Genomic DNA, 19,903 nt, shown 5'->3' on the forward strand with positions numbered 1-19,903 from the left:
CGTAATCCAATGTTTGCAGCATTTCGGATAACTTCTTCTTTAAATTGTATGTGTTAAGGTTAAATATTGATAAGCGACAAAATAATAAATAATAATACTATTTTGTTATATGTTTGATAGCTGGACTACTAAAATAACACATAGGCACTTTTTATACCGATATTCCTACGGGATACGGACTTACGCGGTTTCAACCGCGGGTCACAGCTAGTATATCTTATAAGAACACGTATGAAACCATCACTCGGAATATGCATTTACTTTAGTGTGTAGGTTTGATCTCGAACTCAAGTGACCTTGAGGATCCACCGTATTAATTAATACATTGTGGGAATTATTAATTGCCATACAACGCGTTATTACGCGTCTATAATATTTATAGATATTTCAAGAAAATCTTCCGTTTTATGTTTAATAAAATAAATTAAAATCTGTTCTACATAAATATTATGTTAGCGGCCATATTTAACGTTAAATGAAACTTTTGTTAATGTAGCCGCGTAGGTATTCCCTGAAAGTAGGTACTTTTATTTGTTAAATGTTGCAAGTTTCCTCCTTTTTATCCTTATATGAAACGGGTTTTGAAAAAAGTTAGCTATACATCTTATTATTAAAGGTACTTAAGTTCTAAAGAAAAGAAGCACAACAACAAGTGTACGTTTGGAATATCTAAATAAGAAATAGTCGAAAACTTTCTATTGCTTTTTTATCATTCAGGTGTCGTCGCACACAACACTTTAGTTTCTAATGAAAGTCATCATTCCTTAATGTAAAAATCGTAAAGGTAATAAAATAACAGCAGTTTAATCAATGATTTATTATAACAATAAATAACATTCACTCGTCACAATCACGCACACAATTAAATAAATAAATTACACAGTATTTACACTCGTGGTTTTTCAACCTATTTGGTTTGAGCCGTTATTCTAGATGGAATCTAAGAACAACGGGAATCTGGTACAATTCGGTATCAGGTCGGTGGCGGAAAGCAGTGCTTGTCGTAGAGGAAATGAGGTGGACAAGGTCCTGCTTTCCTTGCTCGGTGCTTAATGGTAGGCGTTGTAAGCGAGTTCCTGGGCGAGCTCTTGAGGTTCAGCGTCTCTCCTGTGGCGAGTGGCAGCGTAGGCGGCGTCCCACGGGCCGTGAGCGGCGATCTGGGGGTGGGAGTTGTCGGCCGCAATCTGGGTAAACTATAATGTTAATCGATGATAGATTTACTAAATAGGTTAGTCAGCGATAAATATAAGTATATATAGACGAGTGCATGTGTAAAGGGTGCTTTGCAGTAGGTATATCTTTGTGCTAAGTGCTTTGAATTGTGCTTCAAGTATTGCAATTGATATTGAGAATATATTGGGATTTTAATAAACAAATTGTTGCGATAAACTCACCTTCTTGCAGAGTTGGAAGATGGCCAAAGCTACGGAGACGACGAAAGAGAAGAAGGACAGTTGCAGGGCGTTCCAGGCTTTCAATCCGAGGACTCCGATGGCCAGAGGAATGAGGGTCATGGCCTTAAGGAGGACGAACACTAGGATGGGAACGATGATCTTCTTGAGCTTGGCTTTGCGAGCCTCTCCGACGGCGCGGGCTCCTTCCTTGTTGAACTTAATATTGAGGCTCAGTTCGTCATTGTCGAGGTTCCTTGGGCTCACGGTGATCTTGGTGTCAGCGATGGGCAGTTGGAAGGTGACGTCGTGGGATTGGATGTAGTTTTCAATGGTGTCGAGAAAGTCGCCGTTGGAGCGGGCTGTTTCGTCATTGCCGGCTCCGTTCTTTGTCACTTCGACGGCTTCAGAGATCTGTAAAATATGGCAATTTAGTTTCAATTGTAGAAATGATTTCTGCATTAAAAAGCTAATGTTAATTGTCTTGCGAAAAAATAGAAACAAGATATTTTATTAACGTTTAAAGAAAAAGTTTATACCTGGAAAGTGTCTTTCTTGAAGATGCTATCCAACAAGGACATGACCTTGTATTTGATGCAAGCAGCTGGGTCAGATCCTTCTGCGCAGCCGGATCTCATTTCCTCAACCATGCCATCCATTGGCGTTCCCTTCCAGAAGCCATGCTTCGAGGGCTGAGCGACAGCACTCCCGAATAAGGCTATAACTATGCACACCACTTTCATGGAAGCCATTTTGTTTAATTCCTAGTGTTCACTGGACGACGGTTGATGAGATTGTGATGGTTTCGACAAGGACCCAGCTGTTTTTATACAGCTATTTCAAATTCAGCACAGAGCCTGTAGTTCCGGTACATATTGTCATGCCGGGTATCAGTCAATTGCGTACTTACGATCTTTTGGCACGTGCAGGATCGAAGTGTAAGGGAAAGCTATTTGATACGAATCCTCTTTGATTAGTCAGTTCTGAAACGGCTTAAGTTGTTACGCGTTTGTTTTGGTCGATGTCGTTTTAGAAGTGGATGATTCAAGACGCCTTTTCTGTTGTTTGTGACACCGTACCCTGATTTGGTGGATACTTGATCCAATTCTTTTGTCCTTGTCTGTTCAATGGACTTTTCTTCGGGTGAAAGCAAGAGAGATTATGTGTGGTGGTAAGGTGTTTGTTATGGAGGTGCGGACACATGGCGGGCGCGGGTTGCATGCGTAATCGCGAAGTCCTATCATTGAACTTGTCGCTTTGGAGATAATATCACTGGTAATACTGTTTATCCCAGGTGTACACAAACGGATTTATTGAAGGTTTTGTTAAAACAGACGTTTTATATATGTACTTTTTAATGTGTAATTTTTTAAAACTAGAAAAATCTTTCGTACTTTTCTTGTTAGAAAATACTAACTTTAACAATTAATTCCTTGGCTGTAGATATATGGCTATTTATATCTCGATTAAGATTCTAGAATAATTGTTGTATTGCGTGCTTGGTTATTATTATTTTTAAAATAATTAATTTAAAAATAAATATGTATTGCCTGTGTTTTAGATAGTAAATGATTTGCTAGGCGTTCGCGGCTTCGATTGTGTTTTCAAAGAAAAATTCTATGGGAGTGAGATGTTTTTCCTTGTTATAAAGTACCTTTACCTCTAGCCTCATGAATATCTCCAGGCATAAAAATCATATAAGAAAAAAGCTCCATTGCGAAGTGAAACAAAGACAAAAAAAAGAAAAAAAAAACATTCGCATTTATAATATAAGTAAGGGTTTATATAAAGATAGTAAGTTAATATGTGGTGAAAGCTTAAAAATTGGTAAAAGCGTAGTAGAAAAGATGAAATATAGATCTATGTATTTGATATCAATTGCTGTTCACTAGTCTCGTTAAAACTCGAGAATGGTTGGGATTATTTTGATAATTCCGTTTTGATGCATTCATGGAAATGCATTATTAAGATCGTTAATGTGCTGGGAAGGTTCAAAAGGTTAGAACATCATTTGTCGAGAAAGTCTATAAAACGGGACGCTCATGAAATTTCATTTTACTCTTCGGAAAAAGTTGTAGGCAGAAAGCACATGTAATTATAAGGAAAATTATATATGTGCAAGTTAAAATTGTGATGTGATGAGTTTAAATCTAATTCTAGTTATGATAACATGATTATAATCTAGGTATTCATTATTATAATAAAACGTGAGTGACTGCAAAATTGCAACCCTCTAGAGAGGTTAGGTAAAAGTCCATTGGAATCTACAAATAGCAGATCAATTAAACTACGAAGGCACTAAAGGGACAAGCAAATACAATGTAATTAATTACACTAAACAAAGAATATATATTGACTGAAACATTATATTACTTATTAAATAAATTGTAATGCATTGCCTTATGTAATACATTGGCTTTTGTTCCCGGCTTCGCCCGGATATTAAGATTCCTGTATTATCCCAAGTGCGGGAGCATTTACCCTTGGGATAAAACAGGAAACATCGGGATAAAAAGTCAACTCATTCCCTGTCTGTATACGAAATTTCACCAAAATGCGCTCTGCAGTTTCAGCATGATTGACGGAAAAACATCCAAAGAAACAAAGTTTCAGTTTTATAATATAAGTTTGATTGATATTGCCCGCGATGCTCAATTCAGTCAAAGGTCTCCTATCTGTCTACAGACAGATCATATAGCATAAAGTTACCCTGTTGCGACGCGAAATTAACAATCAGACAAGGTTTCACATTTATAATGATAGTAAATACTAGTACGGAGTATGTATATATTTTAAAGTTAAAAAAAGAATCATTCATCACCCGACCCAAATCACTAATCGTTTATGTGTTAATGGTAATGTTATTATAACCACAGTGACTCAAGTGAAAAATTGTATGAAAAAAATATCTATTCGTAAACACATTAAAGCCTAATTAACGATGGGAATTGTAATGTCACTTTCACCTATGCGGAACCACTCGATAGTATTATTAGTATGCATACATAGTGTGAGCGAGCTATGTATCGGAATTATATTATCGGCACATAGAACATATTTAGGTCATATACCATTGTATATTATACTAAACTAGACATCGTCCCACATATTTTGCAGTGAGTGAACTTCTGTGATACATGGTTTATGCCTTAGTTCGCTTTCGTCACTGTTTTAACGTGTATTTGAAAAAAAACGGCACCTTAATTTAAACGTATATGATCTTTTAGAACATCTTTAGTTTCTTAATAAATTTAGATCACGACAAAGTATTAATGACGAGGTATAATTATATTTATCTTAATATGAATTCATACTATAAAACATGCAGCACTATTTCTGTAAAATCAATAATTAGGTGACATTTATGTCTACAAAAATACTTTAAGTATACTACACCGAATATCTTTTTGAATGAACGAATTCTGGAGACGCTAATAATAAAAAAAATTCTTGATGAATAAAATAACTATTCATATATTATATTTTCATATTCATAGATTATGTTATTTAATGTAGCGAAACAGTATTTTAGAACATTTCATCACTAATTAAAAATACGAACGATGACTTATTGAATAATTTTTCATCGCATTACCAAAAAGGCTGAAACGTATGATTAAAAAGATCTCCTTTAATCTGAGAACAAACAACTAGTGTAAACTCTGTATGTTGATTAAATTTGCTGAAGAAACTTTAAATAGGGGAGTTTAAATTTTTGATGTTCAAATAAGAAAGCCTTACAATATCTGTAAATTTGTTAGACCTTTATGTTTACAATTGTAATTTTACGAGTCATTGTTTCAAACTCAATCCCCTCTCTCTGTTACCAGTCTATGATATTAAACATTCTAACAGGTGAATAAATTGTTTGCTGATGACGCCGACCCTTCACATATATTCGTGATGTGCTATAAGCATATGATCAACATTATTGTTTTATAATTGTATAATTTTGATAAGTCGTCTAATGATCACTGAATAATAGAAGCTTAAAAAAGTATAAATAAGAAAAAGTACGCCCTAATTAATAGCTTCACTTGATTGAGAAATTAAATGAATAAGTGATTCGATTTTATGCAATAATCATACCTTACATGTAATGATTTCTCTGCTATTTGTAAGGTTAAAAAAAGCATAAAATCTAATTTCTAACAATAATAATTTTATGTAATTTTACATTAATTAATTAAACATTTTTAACCTCATTAACACTCTATATTAAATACGTTAGTTGAAACGATAATCATGCGTTTAAGAAAAATGATAAATGATTACATCATCTCTTAATATCTCAGAGCATTTGCTAAGCAAACATTACTAAATACCGCACGACGTCAACAAAATTCAATGCAAACTGCAATGAGGCCTACGCAAACCCGAGGCTTCGTAATCATAAATTCATTGCCACGCCTAGGAAGCGCACACAATCCAAAACTAAGGAGCGAAACCTTTACTCATATGGCGAGGCTGCCGCCATTCAGCCAACATGAACCGTTCAGTCTTCAACCATCATACTGCGTAGTCAGAGTTATGTCAGTGTCTTAAAAATTAGTCCAGTGCTTTCTATACTTTCATACAATTCCATAAAAGGTAACGAAATGTCCAAGCTATCCGTCACTAATTTCAGTAAGAGGACAGGCAGCCCTTTCAAACAAGATAAAGAGGATAAAAAGACGGTGGTCCACGAAGAAGTACTTCAGAAAACCAATTATGAGAAGCAAAAAGAAAAAACAGACGAGCTGACGCAAAAAGTTAATAAAAAAGCGGCAGAATATCAGTCGAATAAACCTAGTTCTGGGGTGTTTACTGAAGTTGTTTCACACGGCGCTTTCACCACAAAGAAAATTGAAAAGGAAAAACCAAAAGAAGAAATCGTTCCATCTAGTAAAAATAATAACAGCAATGGGTCTAAATCACTTTTGGGATTTCCTTCTTCAGCAAATGATCTAGCGCTTGATGCAAAATCTGATTTGGAATCCGATCCTAACATTTCCAAAGAAGTTAAAGAAAAAGTTATTGAAAAATTGTTTAGATTAGTCTCCATGGTACAACATACGTATGAGTCTAAGGTAAGAATAATGAGTGAATTTGAGAAATATAAAGAAACGCATTTAAAGAATGAATTAAGACGTGAAAAAGAACATTCAGAACAATTATACAAATTACATATAAATTTTCAAAGTGAAGTGATACAATCGATACAGCAATTGAGAAGTGAATTAGATTTATCAAGAAATTTAACAAATAATGCTGAAGAAGCGTCGAATTTAATGAGTCTTAGGGACAATCGTATAAGATATACGCCCAATGATGAACAGTCTATTGATACTGTGGATAACAAAAGTGACATCACTAACTAAATGAACTTAAATGTGACGCAATTAAAGTGTGTTTGATTTTTTATCATATACAAAGATTCATTCTAGTATACAAGGATATTGCAACATAGAAGATTTTATAAGTATAGATGATATTATTTCCTTTTTTATATCTGTATATCTTTTTAAAATAGGTTAATTATATTTAAATTGATTCTTCATTACACTACACCTTTTATTTATAATATTGTAAACATGATTTGTTTTCGAAGGTTTTTTGTAATTATGTAGGCAAATAGGAATGTTGGCGTTAGTGGGTGTTTTAATTGATTTTGTATAAATTATTATTTTAGACTATGACATTATATTATAACTATTTATTAAAAGCCAAAATTTCTCAATTTAAAAGGCGCCGTTTTATAATTATGATCCATATCTTACATTGTGATGAAATATATTTTTAATGATGACATAATTAAAAAAATCCTTTTTGTGTAGTTTTATTTTATTGCTCATATAAAATTGTAAAATCATGTAATGTTTTAAATACATGTTTACTGCATTGTAAGGAATAACGTTATCAATGACGAATATAAAATCGAGACAGATTTAAATCAAGGAAAAACCGGCTTTTGCTTTAGCGGGTATGTATTTACGTTCCATCATTTAGTCGGTACGAAGATACGATACAAACTACTACACACGGTTACAAGTGAAAATAATATAAACATTGATTACTTTTCGAAATTATTGAAATTCAAGTATGGCTATTTGAATTGAACATATACGTATTATTTTTATAGAGACAGTGAGTTTCATTGGTACGTATTATGGCGGAATAAATGCAATCTTTATTTAATTGATAGTTATTCTTAGCTCTTGTGTTTCAGATATGGCAGTATCACTATATACATTCAGTGTATTATCAATTTTATTTTATTATATCGAAGCTACGCCAATATGCATCAATTCTGTCTTAGAGATCAATAAACTCGTATGTTCTCCTGGTAATTATAGCGAGTTGATACTAACACGGGGTATAGTATCAGACAATAATAAAACAACGTCAATAATTCTAAGTGCTTGTAGGATAAGTGACGTGGATTTTGAAGCGTTCAATCGACTGCCAGCGCTCAGGCATCTTGATCTATCTAAAAATACGATCACTACATTAAAGCTAGGCGTATTAGATGGTTTCAGAGCACTGACGCATTTAAATCTCTCCTACAATTATTTAAAAACATTTCCATTGGGCCTGTTTGATCAGAAACCGAATTTAATTAATCTAGATGTTAGTTCAAATAGAATAGACACATTGGTATTGGGAGTTTTTGATCCGTTAAGGAAATTAGAACATCTGGACCTCTCGAGCAACTCTTTGGTTGGAGACAATGTTGATCCATATCTATTCGATCGTAGCCGGAAAATTAAATATTTGAGTTTCTCCAGAAACAATATGAATAATGCCAATGCTGATTTACTGCATGCAGTTTCTGAATTACAAACACTCAAATTGGAGGAATGTGAACTTGAAGAGATTCCAGAGTTTATCATCGTAAGGAGTTTTAAAGTACTGAAAAATCTTCATTTATCCGGTAATCTTTTAAAGGAAGTAAAAAATTCCCATTTTAGTAATATGTCAACATTGTTAACACTGGATTTAAGTGGGAATCATATAGAAAATGTTGAAGAGAACTCCTTTAAATCGCTGAACAATTTAAGGAGTATTGATTTAAGAAATAATCTATTAAAGGTTATTCCTGAAACTTTATTTCAAAATATACCAGCACTATCGAATATTGATATGTCCCACAATTTGATAGAATATGTGCCTGTTAATGCCTTTCGTGGGACTAAGGTGAGGAATTTAAATTTATCAAATAATCAATTCACATATCTACAGGACAATTTTTGTTTGGAATTAAGGAATTCCGGTGCAATATTGACGAAGTTTTATTTCAATGATAATCCCTGGCAATGTTCTTGCTTGAGAGATATCATTAATGAAGTGAAAAAGTATGAAATAATATACAACACTGCAAAATACGATGGAAAGCATCCAGTGTGTGTGGTTTCGGATAAAAACAATTGTCAAAGACATTTTGAATATAGTAAAGAGTTCTTAAACTTACATGTTAGCGAAATAAACAATTAGAATAAATTATTTTTTATCGTATATTGCAATTTGAACATATCATTGCCTGATTAATATAAGAGCCATCTATCGTTAAATAAAGGAACTTTTATATGGTTGGTCTGTTCATTTGAAAGCAGTGATTATTGAGTAGATCTTTACTTTTAGTTCGAATTGGTACCGATAGGTGTCGGTACGGATAAATTTTTACTACACTTCACATGATTACATACATCTTTATACAGATACAGTAAAAATATGATATGCTGTAATTTTAAACATGTTTTTAAAAAAAACCCTACAAATTGTGCGTACAATTAAACATAATATGAATAAATTGGTTCAAATAAAAATGTTATTTAATTTATATTACATACTGTAATTTTCCAGTGGTGGTTTTGAAAAATTATTTGCATTTCTTTGTTTTGGTTTGTAATTTTTATGTTTGTAACCGATAAGCTCAAAAACTGCTTAAGATATTTGGATTCTTTTTTTAATTTGTTAAATACAGTCGATTTAAATTGATCAATCAAAAATGGAAAAATGACAAATAATAACAGATGCAATAATATAATTTAACACGGGATTTTTTTATACTTAATTTCTGTTTAAACATCACATTTAAAATATATCGTGTTGGTTAAATATTTTTTCGTGTAAGTTTGGAAAATAATACCTAATATTTAAATGGTAAATACAGTATGAAGGTAGGTACCTAGTACATACATGATCCTGAGGCGTTCCATAGGAGATCCCAGGATCCCTGCTATTATGCTTTGAGTTTGGCCGCCAATGAGGTTTTAGTGCGTAGAAATCCCACATGCTCTACTTTTCCCCAAAGTACCTAGTATATATTCAAAGGCTAAATAAATATCATGGACGAAATAAGATATGAATGGGATAAGTATTATCACGGACTAAATAAACTTAAGCTTATTTATGTTGGATCCATTTCTCAAAATATGGAAATTTATACTATTGTTCATAATTTCTTATATTTACGTAGTTTTGTTATTTTATCGGGAGCTGTATTTTCTATTGTAATTTTTTCCATTTTTTTATAAACATTTTTTATTTGTAGCATACTTTATGCAACTTTAATATAAAATAAATAATATTTGTTTAATTGGAGTACGTTAATTGATTGGACATTTTTAAAAATACGGATGAATCAAAATTTATGATTTCGCAAGTATTCCCGGAATGCATCAGGTAGGTGACATGTCACGTCCCTTTTTTGTAAAAAGAAACGACATGTGTGGCATCAATTATCAGTGGCTGTATGTATCCGATCACAGAAAATAATAATAATTCGTTATTTTTATAATCTACAAATTCAATTTTAATGTGCAACGATTAAAACAATTCAAGACGACTCAAAGACAAGACCTACACTCTATATATAATAAATTATTGAGGTATGTATTTAACTATTAAACTTATTCTGATTTATGATAAAACATAAGGTGAAATGAAGATAAGGCAAAACAACAGTGCGACTTCTCGCCAATCAGTTTAATTCTGTAGTTTTTCTCGAGGCACGAGATATAGAGATAGGAATATAATACAAACAAGTGGAAACGTCCAAATTGAAGAATCTTAAGACCACAATGTGTGTTCGTATTTAGAAAATTTTATTAACTTTATTATGTAGGTAGTTCCTTTATCTAATTGAATACTTCGAAGTATTATAAATGCGAAAGTTATTAAGAACGATTGGATCCTCTTTCACGAAAAAACTGCTTGATTTATATGGAACTTTACAATATAGCTTGTACGTCAGAATAAGACATGAGCTATATAAACTTGCCTGTGGGTTCGGCCGCGGGTGAAACCGTGTGACGCAGCTAGTTTATACTAGCTTTTGGCCGCAGCTTCGCACGCGTTAATTCGAAGTAGTTTAATAAATGTTATTATACACATAAACCTTTGTCTAGAATCACTCTGTCTATTAAAAAACCCCCACCAAAATCCCTTGCGTAGTTTAACAGACTTAAGCATACATAGGGACATGGGGACAGAGAAAGCGACATTGTTTTATACTATTTTTGAACGCAGTATACGCTTTTGTTATTTATATTTCGGACATATTTTTTAATAATACAAAAGAAATGTTTCTGCCAAATGGTCTGGAAGAGGCTCGGTGGGATAAAAAACTGCGATCTCGTGCCTGATAATTAAGGCTTTTGAGGAATCATTTTATTAGAAAAAAGTTTCGCTTACCTGAGTTATCAAAACTCCACATATATACAGGCTGCTCTTAAAACATCGATACTGTTTATAGCCCCTCGTGACGTAGTTAGGCTATGTTTTTTAATTTTTTTTTCTATTATATAAGCAATTTTTTTTGTTAAAGATATCTAAATTATTTAATTTATTATCAAAAGGGTCAATTCAATATTAATTTAATTAAAATATCCGTATCCCTACAAATATTTTAAATGCGATAGTAGTTCTGTCTGTCTTTCTGTCTCTTCTTTACGCCTAAACCATTAAACCGATTGGGACGAAATTCAGTATAGACCTAGAAAAGACTCGATAAAGGACAAGGAATAGTTTGTTTCTTGGAAATTAATGCCCCGGGATCTTTTTCTTTGGCCACACATGCGAAGACGTGGGCGGAAAGTTAATTGTATATAAATTCCCTTAATACTGTTTAAACAATTTTAAAAAACAGTAAGGTCACCTTGAAAAGCGTAAGTGTCACATCCATAAACATTAATAAATTATCTTTTAATACTTACAGTATTGTATAACAAAGGAGCTATAATCTTTTATGTTGATAACTGCTTTATATCCTTTATAAAATAAATATCGTTGAGAACGTTCCCTTCAAATAATTTTTATATTTGACCGCAAGGGTCCGGTCCGGCTTGGCCCGTTGTACATATATAGCCTATAGCCTTCCTCATTAAATGGGCTATCTAACACTGTAAAATTTTTTCAAATCGGACCAGTAGTTCCTCAGATTAGTGCGTTCAAACAAACGAACAAACAAACTCTTCAGCTTTATAATATTAATATAGATATGTAATCAAAATTGCGGTCAGTATCTACACTAATATTATAAAGAGGAAAACTTTGTTTGTTTGGTTGTAATGAATAGGCTCAAAAACTACTGGACCGATTTTAAAAATTCTTTCACCATTCGAAAGCTACATTATCCACGAGTAACATAGACTATATATGTACCACGGGCGAAGCCGGGGCGAACAGCTAGTAAATTATAAACACAAAGTTAAGTTAGTTATATTAATTTGTTCTATTTTATTCCTTTCTCAGCATCCTATAGAATCTAATTCTAAATAACTGCGTACGCGTACGGAAACTCGGCGATATGCGATCTCTCAAAAAACCACCCCAAGTTTTTTAAACGCAAAAGAAATTCACGTAAAAAACATCGATTTCGCAGATGTTGATTTTATAAATTTCATGCACGTGTTGAATATTTTTTTTTGCTGCCCAGTGCGGTCTCATATTGGTTATAAAATTGTCTAAGTTTTGTGTAAAACTAATTAGGATAAATTGCGGTAGAAGAATTTTTATGACGCAGCTGTTCGGGCGTTTAGTTAATAGTTGCAATATATATATATATAAGTAGTTCGCAATTTGATATATGCATAAAACTACCTATTTAAATAAATGTATTCAAAGTTGCTATTGGGAAAAAGAAACTCAATACGTAAGATACATAAAACACAAATAAATACTTATAGGAACGTTTAGTTCGTATTAAAAATTTATGAGTTTATATAAACACTTGTAAAAGTTTATATGAAAAAACATAATCATTAGGCATAATTTAAAATTTCTGTAAATGAGTAAATTTAATGACGAATATTATAGTATTTTTTTGCAAAAAAAGAGTATTTTTATGCCTATAAAGTTAAATAATACAAAATGTGATTACGAGAAGGTGCATTGAAAATGTAAAAAATATTATTGTAATTACTAATTTAAAATTAAGAATCATTAAGTATTTCTTTTCTATTTTATATGTTTTTTTTTTGTAGTATTTTGACGTTTAAACTATGTATATATAGTAAATGTCTAATTTCCGAGGAGAACTAGGAATCTGTTCCACAGGTCTTTCACACAACTATTTCAGATAATGCTTTCGCAACGCACCTAAATACAACTTACATGTACAAGTAAATATTGTGGGCAAAAACAAACATTATTTATAAAACAATCGCTTTGTTCCTATTTAAATTTTTATGCTAAATATGTATTTTGCTTTTAATAAAAAGAACTGTTAATACAGCTACGTACGTAAAAACATTGTAACGCCTGTTAAGGAATTTATTTTATAAATAATCTGTTACTCACATGCACCCTTTATATTTTATGCGGAAATGTATATTCTATATATAATACAACAATTATTTTGAGGAAGCTAGGTGATAATATATGGGGCGTATTTTGGAATACTTAACATACAACAATGGAATTATTCTAAGGCCTAATTTGATGACACTTTACAATACTATAAACAACTTTACAATTAAATGAGTTATAAGATCAACATTACTTTATTCTTTTACAGCTAATAACTATTGTCATTTGAAGTTAACATTATCTTTTAACTTCATAAGTAGTCATTTATATAATATAATAAAATTTATCTCTGTTTTTCTGTGTTTCTTATTTATCTAGTTTCTTCTATCATCTCTAGTTTCTTATATATCTTATTTTTCTGTGAGTATTATTTAGATAAATAACAATGTACATATTGAACAAGGGAAGGTGAAGCCCAATATAATGAAAAATAAAGCCAAAACTTAACAGTATTTCGTTACTGATAAATAAAACTGAACTGAAATTCAAGAGATTAATTTAAAATTTAAATATTTATTTATAATCATATTAAATGTCCTCATAAAAAAACTATAGACTTGATTCGCCACAGATAATAGCAAAAGTTGGTCTGACAGCCGACAGCTGACATTGGCACGAGCCCTACGTTCTTACGTCCTAATTGTATGTGAAAAAATTTAAAAAACTTCGCTCAATTTGGCAAAAAGGTAAAAGACAGGAAGAGGCGGCATACTGCGGCCACTTCCGCGGTCGTCGTCTGCAATGACATGCTATGGATAAGGCTCATCTCAAAATAAAATAAAATAGTTTTTTGATTAAAACGAAACAATGTGTATGTGTACAAATTATTTATAGAATAAACAGAATAACTGGGTGTTCAAAGTTATTCAATAGACGTTTCAATTTTATAATTTACTAGCTGCGCCCTTCGGTTTCACTCGCGTAAGTCCGTATCCCGTAGGAATATCGGGATAAAAAAAGTAGCCTATATTTTATTCCAGTTGTCCAACTGTCAGGTCAGTGGTGTTTGCGTGAAAGAGCAACAAACACACACACATCCTTACAAACTTTCGTATTTATAATATTAGTAGGATAATGGTGTTACAAAGATATATAATCGTAGTTATTTGAGATTATTTAATTATTTAATGATTTTCATAGTTATTACAAAATGCAATTTACTGGAATAAGGATAATTAAGTATTCTTGTTTAAAGTAATTGAAACAAAAATAATCGCCCAGTAGATAAATATACTAGAATCGTGACAAAAATTATCTACACTGTAAATGTGATGAAAAAAGTTTAATTGACATTATCTAGTATTTACAATTCATCGTGCTTACAGTGTAGACTGTAGACATCTTGATATAATAATTTAACTGGATTATCCACATGTTTCTTCACTATCGAAATACTTTTTCTTAATTTGATCAATTGTTCATAGTTCAAACTTTATAGAGATGGAAAGGAGATGAAAAAATTGGCTCGTGCTCCGACTCTCATTTTTACGGAAACGTTTTTTATTGAGTGAAATGAATCGAGCATGTGGCTAATGACAATGGAACAGATGTAATGATGTTTCTTTACAAGCTTTCGCCGTGAGTTCACCTGCTTTTAGGATAGGTATTGGGCACTTTGTAAAGACTGGTATAAACAGTCATCTTGAAATACACTAAAACAGAAGCGTGCACTCTTCCGTATTAATTTGAAGATCTTTGGATTGTGTTTGCGATTTTAGAGATTATAAGAGATTTTTAAAGATATAAACAGCAGCACATGATATGATAGTGCATGATATGACCTATTTTTAGGGACCGTTAGTATATATAATATGTTGGGCAAAGAGGACGATCTAAAAGGGGTAAAGAGGACGAGACCCTGAATTGACATTCTTGGAGACAAAAAGACACTTCATGGGGCAGCAGAGATAATCGTAGGACTGTCTAGGTGTCTAGATGCGTTCTTTACAAATAGGTAGGAATATAGCACTCTTATAGAAGAAACGCAAACGAAAACATTTTCTAGTCGCTATGTTGTTAGTCGCAAAATTTAACTGAATTAAATTTTACTACTCCTAAATTTATTAAATTTTTTTATTTATTATTAAAATTATTTATTAAAAGTAATTAAAAACAAGTCCTTATATAGTAAATGATACGTATATAAGATATGTCTTATAATTTTGTGATAAAAAACCGAACATTATGTTGATTTGGAGATTTTTTACGAAACGGAAGTGTGGCACATGCCGCATTACCAAAAACCGCTGCGCCGGTGTTGCTTGCTGTAAAAAACTATTTAAACTGCGTTTTAGCAAGTTTTTTACATTATCTGCATAGGCAATGTTTTTATATTGACCAGATGTTGTATGCAGATGACATTTTTTTAAGTGCAATTTTTATAGGTTTATCTTTGAACAGTTTTTGAGGACAGCTGCTTTGTTGTTTAAGTATCGAATTAACGGTTTAATACGAACCAATATTAAAAGAGTTTTTAATTGATAGAGATTATTTATTTATTTTGTTGTGATTTTGAGGTTATTGATAAGCGTTCTTAATATTTGTATCGTATTATTACAAATGGTAGGTGGGAAAATAAATATATTTTAGCAATTTTATAAAGCCTAAGTAAATAGCTAGTTTCATTGTTGACAGTAGCAAGAAATTTTCAAAGCTATTCAAAAAATTCCGATTTAATCGCTACTTATCAGCAAAATACGATTTTTATCAAAAACAAAGACTATCCCCAGTTTATAATCACATAATTTCTGAAATGTTGCATGCGGCTCGACCTAAATATATTAAAAGCATCGTTTAGTCTTAGTTAGCGATTCTGAGACGAATTTCGGGGAAGCATTAGGAATTTTGAAGGAATCATGCAAGAGAATTGTGAGTTTAATAAAATAAAATATAATTGCTATTCAAAAACAAATAATTCGTGGGCCCGCGGCCAAGGGCACAATCAAAAGCTTTTCGATTTGAATAAATCAATCCCGTATAGAAATGCATCGGTATACAGGGTGTTGTGGATGAGACAGGTGGTTCTTTATGATTTATTTTAAATGGGATTTTGAACGATTTTCAATTTACTATTCTTCTTAAACTAATAGACAATTAATGTGAGTCTATAATCATTGATAAACACGAATAAAACCTTTGTGTTATGTTTTCAATGAAATATTTGCATATTTATTATTTTATTAAGAATCTACTTAACATTTCACATGTTAAAAAAGTTATGGCTTTAAAAATTATAATAAATTCGACAAGTGTTACATGGTACATTAGATTTAGGTTTTCTAAGAGACATCATGACGATGACGATGATGAAACTCACTCGCACTCGAAAGCCGCCTGATTTCTTAACATCCTGTACTCGTGCACTTTTTCGAAACGTTTAGAGGTCGACTTTTTGAAGGGTTTTTTCTTGCGCTTGGCCAATTATGTACATTTTTGCCGACGCGGTTCGTTTGGCGGTTTCTCGCTATCGAGGACTGCTCTCATACTTATGAGGACGGATTCCTTCAAATAAAAATCGAGTGGAACGCTTTTTGCCAGGGTTTTTGTCGGGATATTGATGAACCTCCGGTTTTGAAGGAATTCCTTCGGTTTACAGGCGACGGTGCTATTGTGTAGCTATCGTGTGTGCACCACCGAAACTTATATCTGTCTTTGTATTCTTAATTTTATATTAATAATGTATGTGCGTGGAATTTCAAGGTTCTTGGGACCAGTATAGAGTATAGGATATAAGTTCAGCGGCGTATGGATGATTTTCAAAATAAAAAGGAAATGAAAGAATCGAAAGTGTAAAGAACAAAAAGAGTGGAGAGAAACATTAAGATTTACCTTTTTTGTAAGATATAATCGTTTCTAATTACAAAGCTACTACTAAGTACGCTAATTTACATTAACCTACACTACTGAAAGTTACAAATTTTACAAATTTACAATAAATGAATATAATTTAGTTAAGTTTAAGTATTCTGTTTAATATTAAAGAATATGAAAAGCGCAAACAAAAAAAAAAACAAAAAAAGACCCTTTAATCAAACGAAGCGATTGAAAGATACTAATGCTGTGGGTCCTGCGCCCGATCCCTATGAGAATTTCGCTCGTCCATGCGTGCTGTAAAGTGTCGAATAGAGTTTGCGAATGTATTCGCATATACTGCCGCATTCTGATGTCTTACTAATAATAATAATAAGAAACCGCAGGGCACCTTGTGGCAAGGTGACGGGGAGTTATTCTATTTATTTGTTCTTAATGTGTACGAATCACATAGCAGAAGATCGGGACAAATGGCGCGAAATAGCTACGAAAGGCTCCAGAGCGATCACGGCCCTCAGCAGTGAGGATTTAGAAGTAAATAAGGAAGAAGGAATGTGTTCGAAAAAATGGAAATTACACGCACATTAGCGACAAATTAGCATATAAATATCGGACATAGATCTACGCCAATAATGTTGTTATTGACGTGAATTGTATAACAGAAAAATTTATTATCCAGAGAAAAAAAAACATATCACTCAGCCACCTGTACAGTTTTATTTAAAAAGAACCTATTTTATGTCCCTACGTGAATGACAAATGTCAATCTATATTGGGCGTCGAAACTCTCACGTGGGATTATACTTAGGTTGGTTAGAATTTCACTATCGCACCGCTAAGCGAGCTAACCGTATGCTTCCTAAATCATCCATTGTAAATGTGCTCTACGTAATTGCAAACGGGTTTCTTATAAATAGATATAAAACAAAGCGTGCACGAAACGTCTCAGCTGTCAAAACGAGATAAATATGTCCACACAGGTGAATACACACCTGACGCATGCGCTCTCTAGGCCAGAATACAAGTGCAAAAAATAAAATTTGAGAATGTACGCGCAATTAGAATTAATGAGTCGCACTAGGTATTGTTATGCATCGCTTTTTGTAAATATTATATAAGGACAGCGCGTTTACAGTAAATGCGCTTTTTCTGTAAATTCGCGTATCTCTTCCACGTAATTTTTGAAATAATTTTAACGAAGTTTATTAAAATAGCATAGCATTGTTAGGTATGGGAAGATATTTCACTTTTCTCCGTAACTCGCCAAGGTTTCAGCTTAAGTGGTAAAAACTAGATGTTTTATCTCGATAAATTATAAAAATGTGAAAAAATGTCAGATGTCCCACAGCCATATGTCACCTTATAGTGTTTTTTTGATAAGATAACTAATTATTTTTAATAATTAACCTCCATTATATGTACTGAAGGAATTTTAAGCAACATCACTGAAAGTGAAACGGCCTTGTATCCAGGAAAGTCCTTTTATATCATCTTACCATTCATATGAACTAATTAAGAATAATGTAACTAGTCATATATATCATAATAACACAACTTTTAATGTGGGAGTTGAGCACATGTCGGCACTAATTAGGCCAGCTCGTAACGGGGAAGGTACCACACCCACACATCGAAGTGGAATATCATGCGAATGTTACTGTCTTAGGCTAGTAAGTGAGCCGGTACCTTTTTCCTCAGCCCAGTCCATCCTTTTATACCCGTCGCCAATCCCTTCCTATTCCTTATCCATTGAAAGGGAGCAACGCATGTGCCCTTCCTCTGCAAATGTTCATGGGCGGTGATGATCACAGCTATTTTAATATTATTATAATCCCAATACAGTACCACATACTGTAATAATGGCAGGATGACATATAAACGTAAACCTATGTTATCTTAAAGATAATTTAGTATTCGCATCGTTTTCAACAATTTCGCTCATTGATATTAGATCATTTTGATTTGAAGAATTTCAAAATTGGATTATTTTTGTATACATTATATTATATGTTTAGTTCACACAGCATTTTCCACTCACCTGCCGAAGTTATATTGATGTCATATCATATATACATATATGGTTTATGAATACCCAGAAAGCACAATATTGCCCAAAAATAGGTTAAAAATAGTAGTGTATATAAAAGAGGAGACTACCAACCATAACTTGTAGCAAAGCGCAAATTGGCTTTGATATCGACAGATAAATTAGATACGAACTTTAAGTGAATACTAGACATTCAGATTACATGTAGTTGAAGTCTAGTTATAGGCCATCACGCGTCCGCGATTATAATTCATTATTATTACTCAAGATAATATTATAAACGGATTATATTTACATAAACGAAAAATAGTTTCCACAGTTTATGTTATGGCTGTATAAACGCTGTGTTATATTTGTTTGTTTATTGATAATTTTAATATAAAAATCAAATTCATTATTGAGGTGTTAAACATTGTAGGTACAGATATATTATTTAATTTGTAAGTTGCAATATTTCTCAAAAATAATTTATGGTTATTAAAGTTGGTATTAACATAAGAAAATCTCAGTGGATTGCAATTATAACAATAAAAACAGTTGCAGCGAAGCGAAGCGAAAGCGTTGATACCCAACGCGATAATATCTAAATCAAGAAAATATTGGGATCAATGAAGGGCAAGGAAATAATGGAAACTTGACTAGTATTAACTAAGTTAATATGAAAACCTCGACCTAACAAGCTAGGCGTGTCTGCAAACTAGATAATGCTGAGAAATCTAACGAGTTAATTAAACTATTTGTCATTGAGAATCACATTAAGAATTACGGATTGGGTTAATAGTCTCATGCGATTTTTAATCTATGGTATTTTATTATCTGTACAAATTTATCTTAAATACAATGCAAATAATCGTTATAATTTATC

At 32.4% G+C, this 19,903-nt stretch overlaps 3 protein-coding genes across 6 annotated transcripts; 2 read left to right on the plus strand and 1 right to left on the minus strand.

The window, feature by feature from the left end:
• Positions 1–871: 871 nt before the first annotated feature.
• LOC119837966 lies at positions 872–2,200 on the minus strand. Of its 2 annotated transcripts, none has more exons than XM_038363767.1 (3): positions 1,931–2,200; positions 1,395–1,805; positions 872–1,184 (listed from the first exon to the last, which is right to left on the minus strand). In XM_038363767.1, exons 1-3 carry the CDS (start codon positions 2,141–2,143, stop codon positions 1,050–1,052), a joined length of 759 nt encoding a protein of 252 aa, XP_038219695.1. In that variant the 5' UTR covers positions 2,144–2,200; the 3' UTR covers positions 872–1,049. The 2 variants fall into 2 exon arrangements, with proteins under 2 accessions (XP_038219695.1, XP_038219693.1); XM_038363765.1 differs by having other exon boundaries at positions 872–1,193.
• Positions 2,201–5,808: 3,608 nt separating this feature from the next.
• LOC119837858 lies at positions 5,809–6,887 on the plus strand. The gene has a single exon (XM_038363635.1). The coding sequence runs from the start codon at positions 5,990–5,992 to the stop codon at positions 6,749–6,751; it is 762 nt and encodes a 253-aa protein (XP_038219563.1). The 5' UTR covers positions 5,809–5,989; the 3' UTR covers positions 6,752–6,887.
• Positions 6,888–7,384: 497 nt separating this feature from the next.
• Positions 7,385–9,149, plus strand: LOC119837812 (slit homolog 3 protein-like). Of its 3 annotated transcripts, none has more exons than XM_038363578.1 (2): positions 7,385–7,530; positions 7,600–9,149. In XM_038363578.1, exon 2 carries the CDS (start codon positions 7,602–7,604, stop codon positions 8,862–8,864), a length of 1,263 nt encoding a protein of 420 aa, XP_038219506.1. In that variant the 5' UTR covers positions 7,385–7,530; positions 7,600–7,601; the 3' UTR covers positions 8,865–9,149. The 3 variants fall into 3 exon arrangements, with proteins under 3 accessions (XP_038219506.1, XP_038219508.1, XP_038219507.1); XM_038363580.1 differs by having other exon boundaries at positions 7,386–7,517; positions 7,586–9,149; XM_038363579.1 differs by having other exon boundaries at positions 7,387–7,517.
• The last annotated feature ends 10,754 nt before the right edge of the window (positions 9,150–19,903 follow it).

This window comes from Zerene cesonia, chromosome 29, assembly GCF_012273895.1.
Source record: "Zerene cesonia ecotype Mississippi chromosome 29, Zerene_cesonia_1.1, whole genome shotgun sequence".
NCBI lineage: Eukaryota > Metazoa > Arthropoda > Insecta > Lepidoptera > Pieridae > Zerene > Zerene cesonia.

What these genes read in the sequence shown, in the direction of transcription:
- LOC119837966 (XM_038363765.1), bottom strand. Translation starts at nt 2,143, where the DNA reads ATGGCTTCCATGAAAGTGGTGTGCATAGTTATAGCCTTATTCGGGAGT. An exon ending in TCAAGAAAGACACTTTCCAG is followed by an intron (nt 1,806 to 1,930) that starts GTATAAACTTTT and finishes CATATTTTACAG; the next exon opens with ATCTCTGAAGCCGTCGAAGT. An exon ending in TCTTCCAACTCTGCAAGAAG is followed by an intron (nt 1,194 to 1,394) that starts GTGAGTTTATCG and finishes TTAACATTATAG; the next exon opens with TTTACCCAGATTGCGGCCGA.
- LOC119837858 (XM_038363635.1), top strand. Translation starts at nt 5,990, where the DNA reads ATGTCCAAGCTATCCGTCACTAATTTCAGTAAGAGGACAGGCAGCCCT.
- LOC119837812 (XM_038363578.1), top strand. Translation starts at nt 7,602, where the DNA reads ATGGCAGTATCACTATATACATTCAGTGTATTATCAATTTTATTTTAT.